Here is a 23,769-nt window from a genome sequence, read left to right as displayed (position 1 = left end):
AGGTAAAAATGACACGATTGTACATGCGTGTCTTCAACCTGATTGCAGCTGTAGCACCATGTAACAAGAGGTGCACAACAGCAGCTAGGGCGTCAACTCTTTTTGACCGGTGCTGTTCACCACATACCAGTCGGAGGGTATAACAGGCTCTTTAGTGGAACATTCATTTATAAAATGAACATAATTTTTACTGATGCATGAATCAAACGAGCAGTAAACTTCTTATAGACTTCAGCTCAAGATATTACTCCCCTGGCTGTTAGAAAGGCACTTAGCACTGGTTTCACTTTTCAGACCCAAAAGCTATGACATGTCCCTCCTTTATATACAGTGTAGGGACATGTTTCTCAACACTATTGCTCACTGTCTGTTGTAGGCATGTGTGTTGGAAGTTATCCAGCATCTTTCAAAACCGCATTTTGGATGTGCTGTGATGCTACTTACCCACTTAGCAATAGGACATCCGTGGGAACTCTTTCCCTCTTTGCCTGTGTAAACCACCTTCTCAATCCGGATGGCTTCCCCCTTTTCTCCAAACCTGCATACAGAGAGACGCAATTCACTGTTTTACTGCATGTCTGACTTTAGTGTTGTGACACAAAAACCTGACACTCTCAATGTCCTACATATAAAAACACACTGCAGTCATTTCTATGTTTTGTCTCCGTAGAGAAACCAAACCAACCACAAGGAACTGGGGCATTTAAATACTGAACCTTCATGTTTTGCTGCAGGGGACTTGTTATGCTCATTTCCAGCTCCATGTAACTAGAAAAGTTACATGAAGTTTTGCACATTTCAAAATATTCCTTGTTTATCTCAAGTCAGACTTGATGAAGACCCCTAAATTCATTCACTGTGTAGAACAAAGTGTTCAGCTTCCTTTAAGCCAGCTTTATTCTGAATAGCTACCGTCTCACAAACAGAAGGCCTAAATCTCAGGTAGGTGTGGCGTTCATGCAGCCAGTTCTCTGTACCTGTGAGATGGTCATATTCAGGATATCCACTCTCACTGACATCACACAGATCCAAAAGTAGAAAAATGGTGTAAAAAGGAGCATTCACAGAAGCGTGAAAGCCTGAACCTTCAAAAAGAAACTGCATATTCTGACCTTATTCTTTGAATTTTACAGAACTGACTGTAACAGCAACCAAGGAAGGTCACCTTTAAGAGCTATACTCAAACCCTCCAAAAGACTACACACATGTAGTTAGGTGCAGGTACAGTTTCTAAAGGTACTGTGTTTCAAAAAATGTTGTAAAACTGGGAAAACTTTCCAGTTTGTCCATGTGTTCAAAAACCATGGAAAAGTGTGACATTACTGATTAAGAGAGCAGAAAAATATGCTGGCCAAATGCTATTGGTACCAAAACACAATAACTATGGACAATGAACGGCTACTCAGTAGCAGTTCCAGCAGCACCTGATCAGTAACAGGAGATTTCAGATTTCCACTGAGGGATATTAATCAAAGGTTTCTTATTGCCACAAGTGACCTCATCAGCAGTGGTTCTTAGTCTTTATTCCAAATGTTCGTTTTGCCTTTCTCATTTTTCTCCACCTCTAAGTAGTCTGAGGGAGTAGCATTATATGTCAATCCTGACAAAAACAAGTCAACTTGATTAGGAGTGCATGTTCACAGTCCTCTGCTGAGATTCACACAAGCATGGCAGAGTAAATCTGATCCCTTAGCTTCCAAAACAACTCGGGCCAAAAGGACTTCTCTTGGACATATTTCTGTGCTGATAGTAGCTTGAATGCATTAGCAATTGTACACAAACATTTCTGTTTGTTTTTGTGTCCTAATGGTGCGTGGTGTGTATTTCTGCAGGTCTGTTTGTAGTTGCACAGGAGGAGAGGGGGGTCAGAGGTTGCACCGGGGCGCGGGTATGTCACTGGGCCTTGTCAGATGTTTGTTCACAGATCATATCAGGTCTCCTGTCAGCCAGATACCTGCCATTGTGAAAACCTCAGCCTTGAGCAGATTTGGCATGGCAGTGAATACGCCGTGCACCTCCTGAATAGGAATCACCCTGAGGTGGCTGAGAAAGTGGGAGGGGATTAGACTCTGTCACCACAGGGGTGGCTGGCTAGGGTGAGGGGTAGGTCAAAGGTCAGCCAGGGACTATAGGGGCTTAACATCTTGCGTCATCTCTCAAATAGCAAAAAGTGGACTCTGGTTGAACACTCCCTCCCCTCACTTACTCAAGCTGCGCTCTCTGGGAGCTAATGACTCATTGGCCCTACAGAAATCCAGCCTCTCAATGAATAGCAACTACTACAGCATTCAGCATTGTGAAAATGAAGCTTAACACAAGTGAAAGATGTGGTAAAAAAAAAAGGTTAAAGTGTGTTTACATTCTGCAGAGAAAGATATTCATTAATTCAACCTTGAAAAGAGTTGTTTCGTGGCATGCTTCTGCAAGATAACCCAACAGCAATTTCATTACTGAGGCTGCAGCTGCAGTTTGTTTATTAAGGGTTCTATACATGAGATTACAGGAGCAAGCAATTATTTGTGGTGTAAAGATCAAGTGGAGTTATGGTGTTTCTATCAGAAAAGGAAGTCACACTTCCTCCGTGTGTTGCAATTTGAGCTTCTCTTTTCAGTGGTTAGGTAGCCGGTCTGGCTGCACATGATTCCCCCTCCCTCTAATGGGCTCATTATGCGCGTCCACCCAGCCTCTTGCGAATGGTACCAAAGACAAAAAGCGCCATCAAGTCCTCTGGCACAAGCTGCACTTTAGTGTCATTTTGGTTTCAGCTGGTCAAGCACTCGTCACCTTTTGCAATATTCCCCAAGTTGAAGACACGAGTGCACGATCATGTTCGTTTTGACCTCCAATTCACTGATCTATCAGTACAGGAGAGTTACAGAGATTATACAGTCTGACACTTTCTGGAAAAACTTTACATTTGCTTCCAGTTTTCACTTCTTCTACCCATACACCTGACGTAGAGGTTTAGTATGGGTGTCGCTATCGCTCAGGAGAACACTGTAGCGAGTACTCGCACCCTCAGTACTGGTACAAATGGTATGTCTGGATACTTTGCTGTTTGTGTGCAATACTGCCAATACGTGGAGCATAATGGGCCCATAAAGGTGTTCTACCTTCCCATCCTCCCTGCATTTATAAAGGGAATAAGAGTATTTAAAATTACGTTACTTTGCTCTCTAAAATGCCCTTTAAAAATAAAAGCATTTAGAAAAAAAGATCTTTAATAATGTTATTTACCTAATTTATATGCACATCTACACATATACAATCTATTTATATAGATGCACATGTGACAACACATTTTTTTTATCTTTAATTTGTGACATTTCTTGTGAAATTTTAAGTTTCACACAAACCAAACTCATTTTTACATCTACATTATTCATAAATAAGGTTACCCATCTCTCTGTCTCCCCTCACTGCTTCAATGTTCATTTTTTCCTCCATATTTTATTGTATTTTGTCATCAGTTGTTCTTCCTTCTGTGTTCTTCCCATTATCAGCTGTCATCTGCTGCTAATCCTGTGCTTTTTGCTCTGCCTGTGATATGCTGATGATGCTGATATTTCCTGTTCCTCCTACTAGATTCTAGGTCACAGATTCCCTAAGGACAAAATGTGAGGAGGAGGACTCATGAGAAGAGAAGAGAAGAGAAGAGAAGAGAAGAGAAGAGAAGAGAAGAGAAGAGAAGAGAAGAGAAGAGAAGAGAAGAGAAGAGAAGAGAAGAGAAGAGAATATACCTTGTCTCCATCAGGGTTCGTATGGAGGCCACAGTAGGTCCAGATCCCAAGTGATTGTAGTAGGGCCCTTCATCTTTTTCAATTATGTGCTCTGAGGGGGGGGACAGTACAGAGTAAGAACACAACATTTTATCTGAAAAACGAATACAAACTGTAGCAGCAATTGACAATAAACACTGGATTTTTACAGTGTATCAGTGATTCCACTACAGCATGAATTCAACACAGAATCAGAACAAGATTGGGTAATATAGTCACTGCTGTTCAAATCTATAGCTTTGGTGGTAATGTCCCCTAACACCAGCCTATTTAAAACAGTTTCTCTTTTGAATTTGAATCTTTGGTTTTAAAAACATTTTTGCCTTTCACATTGACCAAAAATTTTACATCTAAGCCCCAATTCCTAACAAACCAACTCTTGGATCTGAGTGTCACTTAAATTGCACACAAAGAAGACTTGAAAAGTACAGCTTGGCTTTGCATGTTCTCACATGTTGTAGTGTTTTGTAAAAGGACAAAGGTACAGCGGATGTGCTTTGATGTATTTCTGGCCAAACTCAAAGATATTTTCTTTGTAGGTAAAGCCAGATCTTCTATGAGAAGCATGTGAAAGTAGAGCTCATTGCGACATCCAGTTCAAACACACGTTCACACACATGAACGCACACACACAGGGAGTGGTGTGGGGAGCAAAACATGGTGAAGCAGAAGCTTTTTGAGGTAGTGTGTGACTCAGTATGTAGGGATGTTTAGAGGGAGTGTTAGTGTGTGTGTTTTGTGTACATCTGAGGTGATGTTGTGCATGAGTATGTGTGAGCATTTGACCATTCCCCTGCACAAAACCTATGGTTTTAAACCACACCCTATGACTTCAGTGTTACATTTTCTATGAGATACTGTGCAGATTAATGGTATGATGGCCTCGAGGAATTTCGCATTGCCCAGCTGTATCAGCTAACTGTGTGTTGTTAAACTAACATTGTGTTGTTCTTGCTCTTGTATCATTTCTAAAGTACAACTGTGGATGCCAACATTACCAAAAATGCCCTTAATGCGCTCCACACTATCAGATGATTAAAATGCGGTCTTCCACTCTGTGTGTGTGTTGTGTTTGTATGTGTGTGTGGTTGTGTCCAGAGGCAACATGAGGTCACATTCTGCTGCTGGTGAAAGGAGGCTCCAGGGCGTGGTTCATGGCAGGAAATGGAGTAGTCATAGTCCATTTATGTGCAAAGAAAAAAAATATGTGTGTATATGTATATACTGTATCCTGTCTGTGTTAAAAACAACAAATTCCTATGCAGTGTTATGCTATACTGCTTAGAAAAGGAAATGTGTAACATAATTATGAAGGCTTGTTGTTTGTTGGTCTTTACCCCTAGTAACACCACATGGTTAGCAAGTGTGTGTCATTGACACTGCTCTTCCCACTGCTGTGCACTCCTTTTAGTGCTCAGATGCAACACAATTTTATGGACCAGGCCTTAATCCATCCCAAATCCACACCCAGCAAACTGTCAGTTTACCCGTTTTCTCCACGTCTAGTCTTGGTTGTAAAACAACTCGTCCGACCAGCCAACCTAACCCCTGGATACACTTCTTGGGCTTTCTGAGTCAGTCACACAACAGGCTTAAAAGGCTGTGCAATGCATGGAATACAATGTACATGCAATACAAAAGATTCCATAAATTACACATGCATATGCGTAAATAACATAAACATATTTATATTTGTTTGAAAAATGGGAGTCCTAAAACTAGTCCGTGTACATCGAGTGGCTGTTGTGTGGCTGTTAGATCACAATCGATTTTTAATCAAAGTTGTCAATCAAATGTTGCAGTAAAAAAAGCTTTCTGTATTATACTTATATCACAAAAAGGATTTTTTGCCTTGTCAGAGAGACTGACTGGAAATGCTGTTGTAGGTGGACACAGTGACAACATCTATCTGTTTATGGTATAGTTTTGTCATCATACAGTGACAAGTGTTGACTGGGAGATAAAATCAATGTGGGCAACTGGTACACAGTAACTCCAAGAAACAGGTTGTCATTTCTTAGTAGCCTGCCTGAGAACACAGTCTCTCGTTATTTGGTTTGTGTGTCGAGTTAATAAACTATTATCCACATTAGCTAACGCAGCAATATTCAGATTTACTGAGTTATTAATTAATGACTTACTGAGACACTATGCATTAGAATAACGTGAGTGTAGTCTAACAAATTAAATCTCCAGCATATAATGTCTTTAAATGAAACATTTCAACTGTAGGACCACCTACTTGGTTGTAAATAAATAGGCTTCCCTAAACAGGGTGCTACCCAAACTATGGGACTGAACTCCATTCTGTCTAACAAAGGCTCTGTTCTGCTTGCTTGCAAGACCCAAACCCACACAAAAGAGTCCTTCTGCCACCACTGCTATTGTTCCTGCATGTTGCCTTTATTGGCCCTCACTGTCACAGTCTAGATGGTCACTACCACGCACCCTGGCAACTTGCACATTCTTTCTTAGCTGCAACCAACCAGAAAACCAGAAAGAACTGGGGTGGGAATGGGGTGAAAAAATCTAAAAGTCAATCTGTTTACATCAATAAGCAAAGTGAAATGCTTACAATGGCCACATAATAGGCTGATTATTTTAGTGGAGGAATAAAACATTTCCAAAGATAACGAAATGTGCTCAAATTGACAAAGACTCAAATTGATCTCTAGTCAGAGATTAATAAGTAATGTTTTCAGAAGACTGATTATTGTTAGACTATTTCTAATTTGTGTCTGAAATGCACTTTGTGGATGGAAAGTAAGCTGTGTGACCATAAGCAGAGGCTGAGATGCAAAAACTTACCCACGCAGGTGCAGGTGGGAAACTCTGCCTGAAGATCCTTGGAAGGAGTACTTAGCAAGCTCTTAGTGGGTGTGTCAAGATAGCGTAAAGGAGAGTCCAAGAAGCCTTTGAGAGATGGTGAAGAGGGCACACCTTCCTTAGTTGGTGTGTCCTCCTCAGAAAAGCAGGTGGTGGACAATACTGTTATATCACCCGAGGATTCAATTTTCATTCGTTTTGACAGCGGAGAAGCTGGCATGCTAAAAGTATCCTGCACCACTCTGGACTGCTGCTGCCTCTCCACTATATCTTCCTGTTTCAGAGGAACTTGAACAGACTCCCTGTGCTGCATCTCCATAGGCCGTTCTGTAGATGCCTGGCTCAAGGATGCCTCACTTTGGGTCCTGGACTCATCTTTGCTCATTCCCATCTGATGATCTCGATGAGGTGTGGGGGTGGGTTGACTTGTGGAAATTAAGGGAAGTGGCTGGGAGGTGGATGATGATGCAGGACTGAGGTCCTGAGGACTACTCAGGGATTCATTCCCTGACTTTGGGGCTGTAGCAGTCTCCTCCACGGGCTGACTGGCAGATACGTCTGGAACTGAGTCCCCAAATTCAGCCTCAAACTGGCGGATCAACTCTTCGTACTTCGGGTCCAAGTTAAAGACGCTTGGTACATTTGAGGTGCTGGGTGAGGATGTGGAGGTCATAGGTGTCATGGTGCTGGTATTACTGGAGGCCAGGCTGCCCATCTCTTCTGACTTATTGTGAGCTGCAAGGCCCACAGGTGGGAGTAGAGGGCCCAGCTGGTCTGGAGTGTTTTCTGATGGAACAGAAACAGTGGAAGTGGGTGTCATTGAGGAATTGAAAATGGATACCTGAGATTGGGCTGGGGCAGGGAGGCCTGCAGCAGCAGCAGCCTGAGTGAAGTTACTGTGGAGGGGCAGTTGGTCGAGTGGACCTAGTTGCAGTTTGGCCAGGGGTGCGGATCTGTCCATCATGTGGACTGGTGGTTTCTGTGTGGTGATCTGAGTCTGAGGCAGAAAGGTTGGCATGGAGGCTTTCTGTTTGGGCTTCTTGATGATTATCTGTTTGGGTTTGGGAAGGGGAGGACCCAAAAACGTCTCAGTCATAGCTTTAAGACCAGGAGATCCTTGGCTGATTTTTTTCCTCTTGGGTTCCTGTTTGATGGCCAGATGTGACAGGGCCTCTGCATCCATCTGTGGCCACCATTTTTTCAAATTTTGGCAAGCCAGAGGCCCACGTGGGCCAACGCCTCCAAAGCCAGAGGGGTGGTTTGAGAAAAGATTCCTCTTGTAGTGAAGGTGCTGTTGTAGAGCTGCCTGAGTGGAGTGGCTAATGGCTGCTTGGCCAGGAGAGAGGGGAGTGCCAGGGTAGTGCTGACCCTGGTGCTGACCATTAGCCATACCATAATGTCCCATGGAGGCAGGGTGATGATAGTGGTCAGCAGAGTCTGACTCTTGTTTTATCCTGACCAATGCCGGGTTATCCTGGGCCTGGACAGTCCCATTCTGGTTCAAGCTAAGTTGTTGCGAAGCTGGAAGCTTAAAAGGAATTTTGCTAAACTTGCTACTGGTGTCACCAAGCAGCTGTTTGAGCTCTGACATGGGGTCTGAGCTACTATGAGGTGCAGTGGCAAGGTGAGACTGAGGCTCAGACTTCACACACATCCATGGATTTCTGTGTTCAGATCCTGTGCCTGAGGCTTGCTGCCACTGCAGGGGATTCGGGTTGAAGCCTGGTGGTTTTCCCTGACACGGGAAGGGAGAGGTAGAGGACTGGACAGGGGTAACATGGGGCGGATGGCCCTGGGATTGGGGTCTGTGGTGCTCACATGACTCTAGGGCCTGCTGGCTAGTTTGTAGTCCTGGAGGGACAGACTGAGAGCGTGAAGAAGATGAGTAGGTGCCAGAAGAGGATGGGATCATGCCAATGCCATTAAGAGGCTGAGATGCGGTGTTTTGGTTGTGTTGATGGTGATGGAGGTTATTTGTGTAGGGGGTTTGACCTGGGGAAGAGGCAGTTTGTGGGCTAGTACCAGATAACTGTGTCAGAGCATCTATGGCGATGGCTGTCTGAAGACTGATGTTCTTCTCCTTGGCTATGGAGAGCACCTGTGGCGAGCAAGGAATCGGTGGTTTGGAGCAGGGCACTTGATCTGGGTGAGTGCCTTGGCTTTCCTGTTGCTGCTGGGAGCATGAAATAGACAGATGGTGGCCACCATTTACTTGTTGGTAGGTCTGAGAGTGATGCAGCAAATGGGGTTGCTCTATGTGAGGTTGTAAATGTGAGGGAGTATCAACCAGTTTGTGGGAGCCTTGATCCTCATTGGTTGCTAATTTTATCTTCTTTTCCAGCCATTCAAGGTAGTCTGGACAGTCAGGCCCATCACAGTCGCAATTGGGAGGCTTGTGTCCATGTTTTGCTTGGCTCAGTGCTTTCTGTAAGGTCTCCAGGTCTTCTGAAGGTGGGCAGCTACCCTCAGGAGCCCCTGCAGAGATTCTAGCTTGAGCCTTCCCAGCGCCTGTTTCCTGGGTAAACTTCTCATACAAATAGGCTGTAGTAGCCTGCAAGAGGTGGCAGGAAGAGGAGGAAGAATGAGGCAGTGAGCCAGCAATAGCAGAAAAAGCCACCAGATTGTGAGCATCCTCCATGTCTGCATGGTGTACAGGTTCAGCAGGGGTTGCACCACACGTTTGCTGTTGTTGGGTGTCGCTGACCTTGCCATGTCCAGGCACCCAGCACTGCCTTGGCAGCACGCTTTCTGCACACTGCTGCTCTGTTTCTATAGATGGCTCACCATCATTAGGGTACTGATTCACCCCATTGGCCAGTTCCAGGCTCAGCGCGCCTTCCTGGAGGCGGTCATGTGACCCAATTTCCATCTGGCCTCCACTTCTGGGGCCATCCACTGAAGTAACTTTGTGAACAGTCTAAAAGACAAACACAGAGCACAGGTAATGAGGATGTGAAAAACAATGGATTCAGATGCACATCGTACACATTAGGTATGGCTTTAAAATAGTAATTGTGCTAAACTAGATTATGCTATACTAAATGTACTCATGGCATTCAGTAGTTACTATTACAGCATTCCTTGGATGAGTATCAACCCAGTAATCCAGGACTCCATTCCCTTCTTTCCAGCTCTTATCCAGAGTTTGCCACCCACCTCTCACACATGCATAGCATAAAGTTTCTCCGGGTCACACCAGTAAGGCTGGTGTAAACTCTTCTCATATTCAGTGGGCTTATTTTACAACTGGTAAGTCACAGGTCACGTGACAAAATTCCACAGTTGTTTATAAATGGACGTTCTACTTGAGATCCGCTGGGCTATACAAAGCAGACAGTGGTGTTAGGAGACATTGTGAGCCAGATGTGGGAAGCACAGAGAAAAGAAAATGCAGTACAAATCCACATCCTTGGACTCTGTTTTCATAATTTATTACTGGAAATATTAAAAAAAAAAAAAAACACTGAGGACTTATCAGCATTTTACTCTTATCTCAAGAAACCAATAAGGGAAACAAGTCAAATGCTTAATGTAGCTTTTCAGAAACACAATTACTTGATTAGAACGTGTAAATGTTTATAATTTCTAAATGTAAATTATAAAATAATAAATCAAATCGGATAGTGAAGAAGTGGATTCATTATGGCCTATGCCATTTTACCAAAGTGTATAGAATCAAGAAATGTCTTCAGTTCTTTTATATACTAAGTGTCTGGATGTGAGCAGCACAGCTCTGTTTACTGGGTTTGTAGACTCATTTTTTACAAGACCAAAATTCATTTCCTCTGAAACAAGACCTTAAATGGTAAACCCAAATTGGCCTGAATATCTAAAGATAATCTCCTGTCTAACAGCTACTCATCAGTAGATATAAATCAAGCTGAGCAAAGATCAAACTGCTATGGATGTTGAAAGTACAGTCATGAGATTTATCTGAGAGAACTGCTGACCAAGTGTGGATTTACAAAATACTGGTGTCCTTTGTTCAAGAGTGAAGGGACATTTTAACACAGCCTCATGATTGAACAATACAGTTATTTTGTCATGACACCAACACAGAGGGTTTTAACCCCTGTATGTATGCACTGGTGTTTAGTTTGAATACATACTGGATATAACCCCCCAGCAGATTATGTATCATATGATTAATGCTTATTTAAAGACCCATTCTATTTTTAGGAAGTTGGGGAAGGTCAAATAGTGAAAGCAGAAGCAAACTGAAAACAATCTGCTTCCATGTCACCACTTCTGAACCAGAATTTTCAGTATAAAATAAGACCAAAAACCTTTCTGTTTTTGTGATTTAAGCAACACTGTTATGTGGGACACCAGTGGCTGGTTATATCTTTTGGTGGCAGTCCTATGTCCTACACCTAGAGATGTACAGGAACAGGAATATCAGGAGACCATGTTTTGCATCTTATTTGAATCTTTCATACTGTGTGCTGCTTTGTTGTCCCTTTAATTCGTTTCGTTGCGCTCTCTTTTCATCTTTGCTTCCACTTATTGGATAAGTGTAACAAAAGTCCTTGTTAACATTTAGGAAAAGAATGTGATTTGTGTTAAAAGACACACTTCACAACAGAAACCCTGCACATCAAAAAGTGAAGTCTGCCTGTTGTGTTTAAATGTGATGCAAAGAGGTCTCATGAAAACAGGCTGCAAAAAAACAACTCATACATTGGTGAGTCAGACTTTAAGCCTTCACTTAAAGTAAGAGGTTTTCCATCTGAGTGACCACATGCAACATTAATCATGTGATTATTGATTAGTTCTACGATTCAGATTATAGATTGTTATCATGTGGTCTTTTGGCTTGATCACGCAGCAGATTCAGCAGGCACAATACTTCCCAAGTCAGGTTTCACAGTTGATTTGATGCTGGGCTTGCATGGGAAGTGGTTGAAAAAGCAAATTCACTAGTTTAATTCAATAATTTACAGACACTCCCAAGCATCAAGCACCCCACAGCTATAGGAGGATAGCTTAAGTTATCATTTATACAGTAAAAGCGCATTACTAATGGACACATATTGCACATAACACTGCACAGAAATTGACCGATGATAGCACTTTTTTAATTCAATAACATTAACAGTCCCATGAGTCTTTGCTTTCTCTGACACAAAACTGTCCAGAATCCCAAGTGACTGCCCCTCTCAGCTTGATACAGTACAGAGGGTCGACTCATACAGGACAATTAAAACACTGCTGCAGTTTTAAATCTGTGCTTTATTGTTTCTGCGTCATTAGTTACTATGACATCCATCTCAAGTCAAAGCAAGCCATTTTTAGGGACATTTTGTGTGATGATTACTCATTTTAAGCTTTCAGTGTTTCCACATTGTTGAAACGTGATCACTGAGCATGTATATATATGTAGTGACAGTGGCTTGTGCTATAAACCATGTGCTTTTCAAACATTAGTGTAGCAGTTCAGGAATTTGATTCACTAGTTTTCATTTCTGATTTCTGGTTTCTCCATATCTAAAATGACTGTAGGCTGTGAGGCTTTTCATAGTTTGACTTCCTTTTTTCGGAGATTGCAGCTCTATACTATTATCTCTTTTCCTCCAAGTCAAAATGCCAACCTGGTCATCTTGAAATACATTTTCAAACTTTTTATTTTAGTCTGCTTGAACAATGGAACAAAATGTAAAGTGGTGTCGATCTTTCAAAAGTTATGTTGTTAAATTTGTCTAAATCTCAGTGATCTTAATACATTAAGTCCAGATGTGGTTTGCAAATAAAACCAGTGAGTGTACAAGCCATTCAGTCTTCAGGTTGGTTCCTTGTAGATTATATTATAATGAATCCAGCAGAGAAGAAAAGCAAACAAAGATAATCCAAGGGCAGCTTCAGAAATCATTGACAGAGTTCATGTTGTTGCATTTGAACTTGCTCAGAGGTTCACAGGAGAGTGAAACAGTGGCACTATATGACTACATTAGATGTGCTAGCAACACAGAGGGAAGTCTGCAGGCTGTATTACAGTAAATAGTTGAGATGCTTCAATTCGCACCTGCTGCATGCTTTGTGCAGTTGTGTTCAGTTTAAAGAGCCCAAAAAACTAGAAGATGCTTGAAGATCATGTTGCAGAGGAAGACGTTATTTGTTTTATGCATACACTTTTAAATATATAATGTATGTAGATCTGAATCACTCAGTATTAGATCATCCCCACCAGAAGAAAAGAAAGAAAGAAAAGGGCTTCAGTTTGTAGCTCCATTAGTGTGCGGTAGCAGAAGTGAGCCTGATGTCCAGCTTCCCCATCATTTGAATATTATTGAAATGAGCCTTTGAAGTGGCTAATTACTGGACATTCTGTAAGCCTTCTGAATTCACTTTCTGTACTGGGTGTCTAGCAGGCGGCTCCCAGGGGGGGTTGCTGGTGTTATGGGTGAGAGGTGAAGCTGGTTTGGAAACCGGAGAGTTTTAGAGGAGGGTGCAGCGAACAGCCGGCATGCAATACGTGAGAGGCCCCATGTTTTTACTATCAGTAGCATCAGATGGGAAAGAGGAAGGGGGGGTGGAGGTAGCTGCGTGCAGTTATGAAAACTGCAGTGTGTTGAAACAGAGCGACTGCAAGACTGCATAACCTACGAACCCACAATCACGCACAGTCACACACTGACACTCTCTTTTCCTCCTTTTTTCACAGTTGTGCACACAAAACGCAGCAAAAGAAAGGTCAGAGGGGTTCGAAGCTGAACACCCGGAACAAATGGACTTCGCTGAGCTTTGACGCCAAACAAACCCAAACCCTCCTCCACCGCACACACACACACACACACACACACACACACACACACACATTAAAGGCTCTTTTGACAAAACTTAGTCGATCTAAAACCAGTCCAAATTGTGAAATGTTGCGCTGACACCTGCACCGCTTCACACCTACCCGGCTGCCCAAACTGCACAAACCACGTGCTTTTGCAAATATTTACACTATGACATAGCCTGTTGTATTCTCTCTGTGTCGCACACAAACACACTTGTGCAGACTTGACACACAAAAACGGCACAAAGTGTATCCAAAAACACCAACCAGCCCAACTGGCTTAGACCTTGTAGAACCTGGTAGACCAGACACTTGAGTCTGGGAGCCCTTTAAACGAGACAAGCCTGTGCAGTTTTGTTTGTGAGAGTGCTCTTTAACCCTGACACTGGAGGGAGGAGACAGAATATGTGAGGATAGTAGAGGTGGCGGCGGCGGTGGCGAGAGCCTGTGAGTAGACAGCTGAACCTAAATCCAACACCAACTCATCCTCCCTCTTATCCTCCTCCCTCTTCTCCCACCCCCTCCCCTTCCCCTTTTTGCTGTCGTGCCGAACATTAAGCAGAGACCCTGACAATATGAAGCTGGCTGAGAGCCTCTAGGACACAGCAAACGCGTACTTACGTCGTCCTAGACGTCCAGACGGGGCTGCCGGTCGAAGAGTGGGGAGCAGAAGAGGAAACAGAGAGTAGCATGAGAATTGCTCGCCGGTGCAGCAGCAGTCCACGAGCGATCTGGCCTTGTTGGGGGGTTGTATTCCTCGTTTTTTTTTTTTTTCTATTTCTCCCAGCCCGGGCGGCGCGCAGACAGAGCGAGCGGTGACACACACATAAATGCACTCACACACGGCCAGCCGCACGCACAGCGCACACCTCCCCCCAGCACACCGCACACGTTTCTCATTCTCTTGCCTATTCTTATGACCAGCGCTTTCTGTTCTCTGCTTTTTCCTTTCTCATTATCTCTGTCTGCTCCTCCCTTCCCTTTTTCAATATCCTCTTTCTTTCTCTTCACTACAGATGCAGTCGGCTTCTCCTCGCAGCCCCCACCTTCACCTCCCCTCCTCCTCCTCCCCTCTCTCTTTCCCTCCCTCCATTGCCCTCCCTCTCGCGCAGCCTCTCCCTCCATCTCCTCTCCCCTCTCTCTCTCTCGCGCTTTTCAGTGTGTGTTTAGAGCGAGAGGCCATTATCTAAGCCACAGCGGGCACGTACGAATGGAATGGAGGAGTGCGCAGTGAGCAGAAACACAGAGAGCGGTGGGGGGATAGTTGCTAGCAGCAGCAGCAGCAGCCTTGGAAACAGCACAGTGCAGCAGAGCTCCTTACCAGTGAGAAAACCCCTCTCGGTCTCTATCCACACCCATTCCACATTATGTGCTCTGCTGCATTAGATTATGTTATATATAAGGCTCTATCTCTGTCTGTGTGTGTGTTTTGTTTATCGCCATAAGCCCCATACTGGCAATTCTGAGTGTGACAGAGCTTCTCTGCTTTCGACCGCAGAGGCAAACCAGCGGCTTGCAAACGAAAACGCAATCTCATCGCGCAATGGCATCAACACAGGGAAAAAAAGAAAGAGAGAAAAGGGAGCAGAGAAAAGCATCATTACACTCCTTGTTTATGCCTTTTGTAAACGACATCCGTTTTTTTTCCTCGCGGACATTTTTGCTCCATCTAGATTGGGCTCCACCGCGGGCCGAAGGAGAAACCACCGATGATGGTTGTTCCATCTCCATTTTCATTCCTGTCCGCATTCACATCGCTTCCCTGTTCCTCGTGTGACAGGAAAAGCTTCAGACCTACACCTGTGACTGATAACAGATCCTCTAGGATGCTCTCGCAAGAGAGGGAGAGGATTGCTGGCGCTGTTGCCGGCCCTTTAATCCAAGATCCAAAGGACGCAAACGCAAAGTAGAAGGCTTCCGACTGCAGGAAGCTCAGGGTCACTTGGTTTAAAAGAAATCACCAACACTCTATGATGTCAACTCACTCTTGCAGATGTCGGGAAGCAAACGAAAGAAGACCTATATGCTCAGGAGTAAAGCAGCAAGGCGGCTGAATTGGGCAATGGAGAGTGAGAGGGGCACGACTCTTCAACATCGGTGAGCAAGAGGAACAGAGTGGAGATAGGAAGAGGGAAATCTGTGGAGTACTGTTGAAACGTGCAGAGTTGATCAGCTGTTCGTGTGATACTGATTCTGTAACCAGAGGTACGAGAGTGGCACAAACAGAAAAAAGGTCAGGAGGTTGCTGCCGAATGAAGACCGCGAGGAGCCGACTAATCACAGTTCATCGATGGCTTCTGTCCTACCCGTCCGCCAGCGTGTGACAACGTTCTCCCATTCCTCACCATTGTCGCCTTTCCTTGATGTCACTGGCATTATCATTATGAACGCCGTCATCGCCTCTGGGTGACCGGCTCTGCGGTCCTCTCTTCGCTCCTACATTGCTGGAGTTTTGGAGAAGATTTAACCAGGAAGAGGAGGAGGAGGTTGGGTATTATGGCCGTCTCCCTCATGCAGATCGCTGTCAGCTCCTGCGTAGTGTTTTTCTCTTATATTACTGAGCATGTGTGAGCTACACTGCACTGTGGCTGGATTAACTTCTGTAGCCCTTCCCTGCTTCACTTCCTTTGGCTTTCCCTGTCTCTCCTGGTCTCTCATTTTCTCTGGCATCTTCAATCTGCCTTTGCCTGTCTCTCTCTCTCTTTCTCAATTCGTCTCTACTGTTTTGTTTCCCGAGCTTTTTGCCTCCATCCAGCATAGCTTATTGCATTACCGTTCCAACACTTTTCTCACGCGCTCGCTCTCTGGCGCTATAAAATTGCACACACTGTCTGTCTCGTTGTTGCCGCACAATTTCATATGTACACACACAGATGAGCGTCAATCCCAAAGAGAAACACAGCCCGAGCCGTCTAAAAAGGAAGGGGATGGAGAAGTAGAGCATTAAGGTCACGTGACCAGGGAGGGCCAATGAGTGGGAAGGGAGAGTATAGTGAGCGAGAGAGGTAGGAAACACATGTGGCGGTGACGTAGCTGTACCGTCACCGTCATCGTCATCAGTGTCTCCCACCAGGACGCTTGCCTCCACCACTGGGTGGGCGCGTGTCATCCCGAGCACATGCCCACCATCACCAAAACCACACCAAAAAAACTGAAGCTCAGAAAGCACGCTCTTTTTATTCACCCGGCTGGCTGGTGTTCACTCGCTCACTCCCCCGACTGTAGTGACACAGCGTTTCTCGCTCAGCATTTGGCTTAACCCCTGAATCTGTTCTGTACGCACACTTCCTCATTTTAGACATCTCCTGAACACAACAGGCTCCTTAAACAGTCCCATCTTATGTGAAGTTAGCACTTCCATAGTTTATATCCAAAATTTGGAGAGCGAGGCAAAGAGGATGAAAGAGAACTTAATAAACATGAACTCTGCCTGACTCTGTCACTGTCCACAGCTGAGTAAAACAAAGAAACGCTGTTTGACCAAAACACCAACATGAGGGAAGGGATTCAGCTGTTTCCGACACATGATGTGCCCACACTGTAAATACAGCATGTAAGCTGACACAGTTTGCTCCATGTCAGAAGGCACGAGTAATTTACAGTAAGAGTGCTCTTGATTCAAGCACATGTCTTCTTTGATGACTCATATCAGCTTACATCGGTGTCATTTCACATAAGACATTGCTCAAAATTTCTTCACCACCATCGGACTGGCCATCTCTGACAAAAGGAATAGAAATCTACCGAAGCGAAGCAGCAATGGCAGAAAAGCGCGTTGTCGCTTTAAGATGCTGGCGTGCGTTTCGTGGATTCCAATGCTGCCATTCAGGTTTGTTCAACAGAGCTGGTGTGAAGTCACCTCGTGAGCACAACTGTAGCGCGGTGAAAGAGAACGTTAGAAGTGCAGGGCAGTCGTGCCTTTAGCAAACTTTTGAGTCATCGAGGTTACCTGATATTTGAAATGACAACAACAATCCACGCAGCTTGACATTTAAGTGAAAATGAAATCGCACTTACGGTAAACCTGTAATTCGGCATTGAGGCACACACAGGAGAGGTAACAAAGACTCCTCATCGATCACTTCATTTCACGGTGTAGTCACATTTATCATCCAAGATGAGTTACTGCACGCCCTCATCTCTCTCCCCCTCTCAATTCTCAGGCTCTCGCTCTTTTTCTCAGCAGCACGGAGGAAAGGTCTAGGTTGTAGGAGGGATGACTGACAACAAAAGTCCATCCGCAGCAGTGTGTGTGCTCGCTTATGAGTAAAGCTTGAGTCATCCTCTTCTTTTCAACGAAGTCCTGACACAGAACCCTCAAACAGTGAAACAAGCTTTTCAATTTGCTTTTTTTTTTGCCAGCACCTCGCTAGTGGGAGGTGTACGTGAATGAAGCATACCGACAGAGAACAAAATGTTTGCTTTTCAGGCAGTCCGGGAGTTGAATTCTTGCGATTTCACTGTTAGACGTGCTTTAAAAAAACATTTGTTTCCAGCAGTGACCAAACTCACAGGAGCATGACACAAGGGTCCTTTGCCTCTCCTAACATCACTTCCTGTCAGCTGATTCCATTTCCTCTATCCACCTCTGTGCGCCCCCATCCCCAGCACACATTGTCCCGCATTCTAATGGCATCAAGGTCATCGGATCTGACACACTGTGTGCACCCCCCTCCTTCCCTTTCTCTTTTTTTTTGCTCCACATCTCTTTATCTTTCACTTCCTGCCCCCCCTCCAAACTGCTCACATGCACGCAGACGCTCCAGTGCATGCACATCAACTGTCAACAAATGCAGAGGCATGCTTTAATGAGCTCTCTCCACTCTCTCCACACACACACACACACACACACACAGAGTACACACTAGTATGCACACAGTCCACTGAGGGTCACTGGGTTTATTGGTGGGGAGGGGCCAGAGACCATAGGGCACATTATATTTAGCACCAAGGTCGTAATCATAACATATTTTGGAGGGGAGACTTTTAAATGTGTTCTGTATCCTTTCTATCTAGAGACAGAGAACAGATACAGCAACATATGGAGAATTTATGTGAACTTTTATTTGCATAATAAGTCCTGTATGTATATTCTAATGCTTCTCTTATGATTCAGAACACTACACTATTTTCCGTATAGTTTAGTCATTTTTTACAATACAATCTACAAAATGCGTGTGTGCGTGTGTGTGTGTGTGTGTGCATGTGTGTGCGTGAGCGTGTGGGTTTAGGTTTTTTTTTAGTCATAACTGGTTTTCTGAAAAACACATAAAAACAGTAATGAGAAAACTGCCTGTTTGAGTAAGTGTAACTGCATCTGTAACTGTAACTTGAGCAACAAGACTCTTTACCTATTGTTCATTTTCAGGCATCACCTAATTTCATCTGTGCACCTGTCTGTTTGGCCGTTTTTCTCTCTTTGTTTCAGCTTGGTGTCCAAACACACTCGTGCCAAACCCCCACTCAGCCAGGACGGTGTTAAGTTCAGGGTATGTTTAGGTGTAGATTGCACCACAGCGTAGTGTATATCAAGTCTGAGTCATACCTCCTGACATTTGGCACGTGCAAGTCAGCACAGATTGCCCAGCTGGGGGAAGGCCTACCCGCCTATCCCCCGTCAAACCCCACCCCTCGCTATTCCTCACAAAGAGAAATGGAGGAGTGGCTTGCGAAGGAGGAGAGGAGGAAAAAAATGGGAAAGGTGGTGCCGGGTAAGAGGCTGTTAAGCAGGGTGGAGCCACAAAAAGAAGAGGAAGGGGAAGGGGGGGCTGTTTTTAAGAGACAGCTCTTTGTGCTTCAGGATTTGAACAACAGCAGGATCAATGAGCAGAACAGAATGTGTTATCAGAAAGTTTTTGGACCTGAGACAAACAGGGTGAAGGGAAATGAATGAAAAACAAGTGAGTTCAGAACGGTTTGAACCTGTGAAAGAACACTGCGTGCCGCTACCTGCTCGCCTTCTGTATGCCAAGTGCTGAAAAAGAGCTGAGTGGTCAGATTTGTTTGGACAGTGATGTAATCATTAACGGAACGCAGCAGTAAAGATGGGCAGAGTGTGTTCTGACAGGTGAAACACTGACTGAGAGGCTTGGTAATGACTTTTGGGTTGCAATATTAATTTTTAAGACTCGAGAGCGAGAAAGACATAAAGCAACAGAAACCTGCCTCAGCCCCTGCACGGTGGCTGGTTGCCAGCCTTGTCTCTCTCTCAGGACTCGGGCTAAGATTAGCTTCCCATATGTTCAAGTCAGGCGTAGCCAGACTTAAAGGGCCAGTGCTCGACCGTGGCAAAACAAGAAAGCCTTCACTGTGTTTGCTGATGGTCTACATCAACACACATGTGAAGGTTCAGCGTGCATTTTTAATCATTCCAGTGAAAGCTGGGCTCATAACAGATAACTACTGGAAACTGATAAGATGCGGTGCTTTTCTTGTATGCTTCCAGTTATAGACTTTGTTCTTTAATATCGTCCTTTTTCGTGTGTGTGTTTTGATACTATGGCATGAAAACTCCCACAGCTGTTGGGCTGTATTACATAAAACCTGGCAGCGTCTGGCAGCAGTGGGATTCAGGATTGTTTAAACTGGATGCCCAGTGGGAGCAGCAGAGCAGCCGCCAGAGAGGCGAGAGTTCGAGCTCAAGCAACAGCTGATGACTCCTCCCCTTCTCCCTCCATTCATTTTTTATTAACTGCGGCACGATGCGGCTGACGACCTCGCTCTAACATCAGACACCACCAACGATGCCACCGACCGCAACTCATCGCGCTCGCAGGATACCAAACCAGGCCCCCGCCAGGTTTGGTCACTAGTAACAGAAACCCAAAGCAGCCCAGCGAGGCAGTGCCGAAAGAAATGTCTGCTAATTGTCATTAATTAGAAATGAAACATGACAATAGTTCAGGGTTTTGCAAGTCCTTAATGACTGCATACAAGTGAGGCAATTATTGGTGACTGTATAAATTAAAATGTCACATCAAATTCCACAAGGACCTATGAGATGTGATGTTTTGAAATCCTGGGAGTGCTTTTTCTTTTACAATCTCGGCGAACATTTACTTTTCAACCAGTGCATCTAAAGTAGAGCAGGGCGATATGACCAAAAATATTTATCACGATATACATTTGAAAATTTGCGATAACGATATAACTGACGATATAATTGACACTAGACAAAACACTTTAAAACTCCACAACTTTATTAGTGCAAAAAAAAACAAAACAAAAAAAACCCCATCAATGATTTTCACTTAAACAAGCAGCTGTTTTTTATGTGCATTAGAATTATATAAAATGTAACAGTGCAAATTTCTTGCTGACAGTTTAACCAAAAGGCATTTCCAGCTGAAACTGGCCGACATATATTCAGCATAACCATGTATAATATCCACAAAACTTAAAAAGAGGTTATACACACACAATACGGTAATATTATGTTGAAGCACAGTATGTATCACTCCGCGAGGCTCCTGCCTACGATAGCCGTAATGATCCGACAATCCATCAAGCGGTGCGGCTTCGTAGCTTAGCAAAGTCACACTAAAACATTTGACAGATTTTCGAGCGCCGTGTACATAAAATAGTTTCGAGGTCAGTAAACACAACCAGAATTTGTACATAAGGCACACGGGATTATAAGGGGCACTGTCGATTTTCAGAAAAATCAAAGGATTGATTTTAAGTGTGCCGTATTTTCCAAACAACACGGTAATAACGACGGCCCGCTAGCATGCGCTACCGAAAATAGTGTTTTGTTGTGTATCTGACGGACGAAAGCTAAACCAGTTGCACACCACTGAAGTTGCAGCATTTTTACAAACCAATTCTGGTTCATCTGTTTCATTCAACGGTCCGCTTTCTCCCTTCTCGTTCTCCGTCGCCGTCATGCTTTTTCCACCATGTACATATGAAAACAAAGGCACTGCACATGCACATTTTACCCATATTCTATCACGATATTTCATTTTCTTATCGTTGCCCAACATTATACCGTATTACCGTGAACGGTATGATATGGTCCAGCCCTAATCTAAAGTGACTTCTGAAGCAGGCTGTCCTCAGTGTAAGACCAGAGGTGTGTCAAGTGATTATGCGGGTACACTGGGTAATTATTTATCTGTCTTTTTTTAGACAGTCTATGTGCTGCACAGTGCTATGTGTCCAGCTTGTTTTGATGAAAACTTGCTTCAAGCTCGCTGTCTAATTCAGAACATTCAGAAAGAGGTTTTACTCATGAGGTATCCATCTCAAAAGTTCCCTAAAACTGAGGTTGTTAAAAGCTTAACAGTCAATATTTGGTATGGCCATCTTTATTCTTTCTTGCTTCTAGCTTTCTTATCATTTCTTTAAGTAGTCTTCAGGAATAGTTCTCCAGGTTTCTTGAATGACATTCACATCACTTTTATGGATGTTTCTACTTTTTGTGTTCTACTTCCATTATGTGTCTTTCTATCCAGGTATGCTTTTACTGCATTGGCAGTGTGTTTGGGATCATTGTAATTGTCTGCAGAGAGTATTGCATGGTGGATTAAAAATAAAACGTACTTTTCTGTGTTCATATTATGATCAATTTTGACAAGATCCCTAACACTGCTGACTGAAATGCAGCCTCAAACCATGACAGAGCCTCTAACGTGTTTTACAGATATAGTAGACGCTCACTGCTGTACCTTTCTCCTGACCTCCTGTATCCATATTGACGGTGTGAAAAAGTTGGATTTATTATTTTACAAGATATTTCAGGACTAGATGCATCTCTCAGGTCTTGTATCAGGTCTTTGCTGGATTTTTTTCCTTGCCTTTGGCTGATGGCTCTTGGGAATCTGCTATTGGTACAAAAATACTATTTTTTCCCTGTCAAACTGTGCTATCCTCGACATTTTTTATAGATTCAACTCACAAAATGTGAACAAATTGGGTCATATTGTGACAGGCTGCTTGTAACAAACCGCCTACAAACAATTTAAAATTTGCTCTTTCTAACTAGATATAATACTGGTTCAACCTTTTCTATGCTGAAAAAATAAGTGAAAAAGCAGCCTCTGTCCAAACAAACCCTTTCTGAAATTCTGGAGAACTATTGCATTTTTAAAGACCGCTTTAAAAAAAAAAATACTACAAAGTCTGGCAAAACACAAAGAAAGAAGGAGTGGCTTGTTTTACAATAACGTGCATTTGATTGCAGAAGCTATGTTATTATTAACCCATTTGGTAGTTTTGTTTAAATAGTCTTTAATTCCCATAATACAGTTTGTATTTTCAGGAAGTAAAGATGCATCTTTCATTTCTTGGAAAAAAAAACTAATATTGTTACATAACATAACAAATGCCCAAAATAAAGCATCAACAAGAAAGATCTGTTCAAAGTAGGCCAGTCTACCAACTACGGGAATTCTTCACAGTCACAGTTTACACAAATTTGAATAAACCATTAGCTGCACTTCTTTACTGACTGAGTGGAAACCTCACAGAACAGTAAATACATCGAAAGCTAACACTGAATGGAAGAGGTGATGTCAAACCCTCCACTTCCTGAGTTTGTACTATACACCAAACCACTTACTACACAAACACACACACAATACGCACATGTGGTGCCGGCTAGCTGGTCACGTGACCAACCTTGGACGCCGAACGCCAGCTAAAATTAAAGCAATGATGTCATCAGACATTCAGTGTTGCCACGGAAACTAGGTCAGTATTAACCCTTTGCCGATGAGGCCGGGGATTCCAAAGCTCGACGAGTGATTAATAAACATTCCATGTGCCATCACGTACACAGCAGCGTCAGGGTTTCTACTCTGTCTCTGACTCGTTTCCCACCTGTGTGAAGTTCACCTCGTGCATAAAGAGGAAATCCTGTGCATAGGCGTGGAAAAAAAAAAGAAAAAGAAAAGAAAGAAATCACACGAGCGCAGTCTGTCTGGCTGTAACCCACTGTGGTACACCTCTCAATTCAGCTTTGCTTCCTGAACAGCAGAAAAACAAACTTGCTTTCAAACTCACTTTAAACCATTTTGTTTAATGTTCTTGGGGCTGTACATGCCTAATGATACTCTGTAACTGCTTATTTTAGTTTTCTAAAATGGTGCCCTCGGTCTGTTGGGTGTAGACTGTGTTTGCCTGTGTGCGACCAGGGAAATGTTTGACAAGGAAACAGATCTTGGTCGAGATAAACACTCCACCCAGGATCCGCACGGCAACCATGACCCTCTGCAAACAGGAGCTCAGGACAACTATAAAGGCAGAGAAACTTGTTAAACACAAAAAAGATTATATTCCCCCTTTAAACCAGATGGTCGTATATACCTTGCAGATAAAGAGCTTGCCCACATATGGATTGGGATTAAAGCAGCTTAGAGGTAAGATAAAGTAGACCAT

General features: G+C 43.7%; 1 protein-coding gene across 5 annotated transcripts in view; it reads right to left on the bottom strand.

Annotated features, from left to right (window-relative positions):
* Positions 1 to 23,769, bottom strand: part of tet3 (tet methylcytosine dioxygenase 3) — a 49,681-nt gene that overhangs the window by 10,566 nt on the left and 15,346 nt on the right. For 3 of the 5 annotated variants that reach the window (XM_004567275.6, XM_076890614.1, XM_024804343.2), the window contains 3 exons: positions 6,588 to 9,522; positions 3,741 to 3,831; positions 445 to 538 (listed from right to left, as the gene is read on the bottom strand). In XM_004567275.6, coding sequence (XP_004567332.3) covers positions 445 to 538; positions 3,741 to 3,831; positions 6,588 to 9,522 — 3,120 coding nt within the window. The other 2 variants (XM_014408419.4, XM_014408420.4) reach the window with 2 other exon arrangements.

This window comes from Maylandia zebra, linkage group LG12 (assembly GCF_041146795.1).
Source record: "Maylandia zebra isolate NMK-2024a linkage group LG12, Mzebra_GT3a, whole genome shotgun sequence".
In the NCBI taxonomy this organism is placed as follows: Eukaryota; Metazoa; Chordata; class Actinopteri; order Cichliformes; family Cichlidae; genus Maylandia; species Maylandia zebra.
Note: the sequence above shows the minus strand (reverse complement) of the source record. Positions and strands in the feature narration are given on the sequence as shown.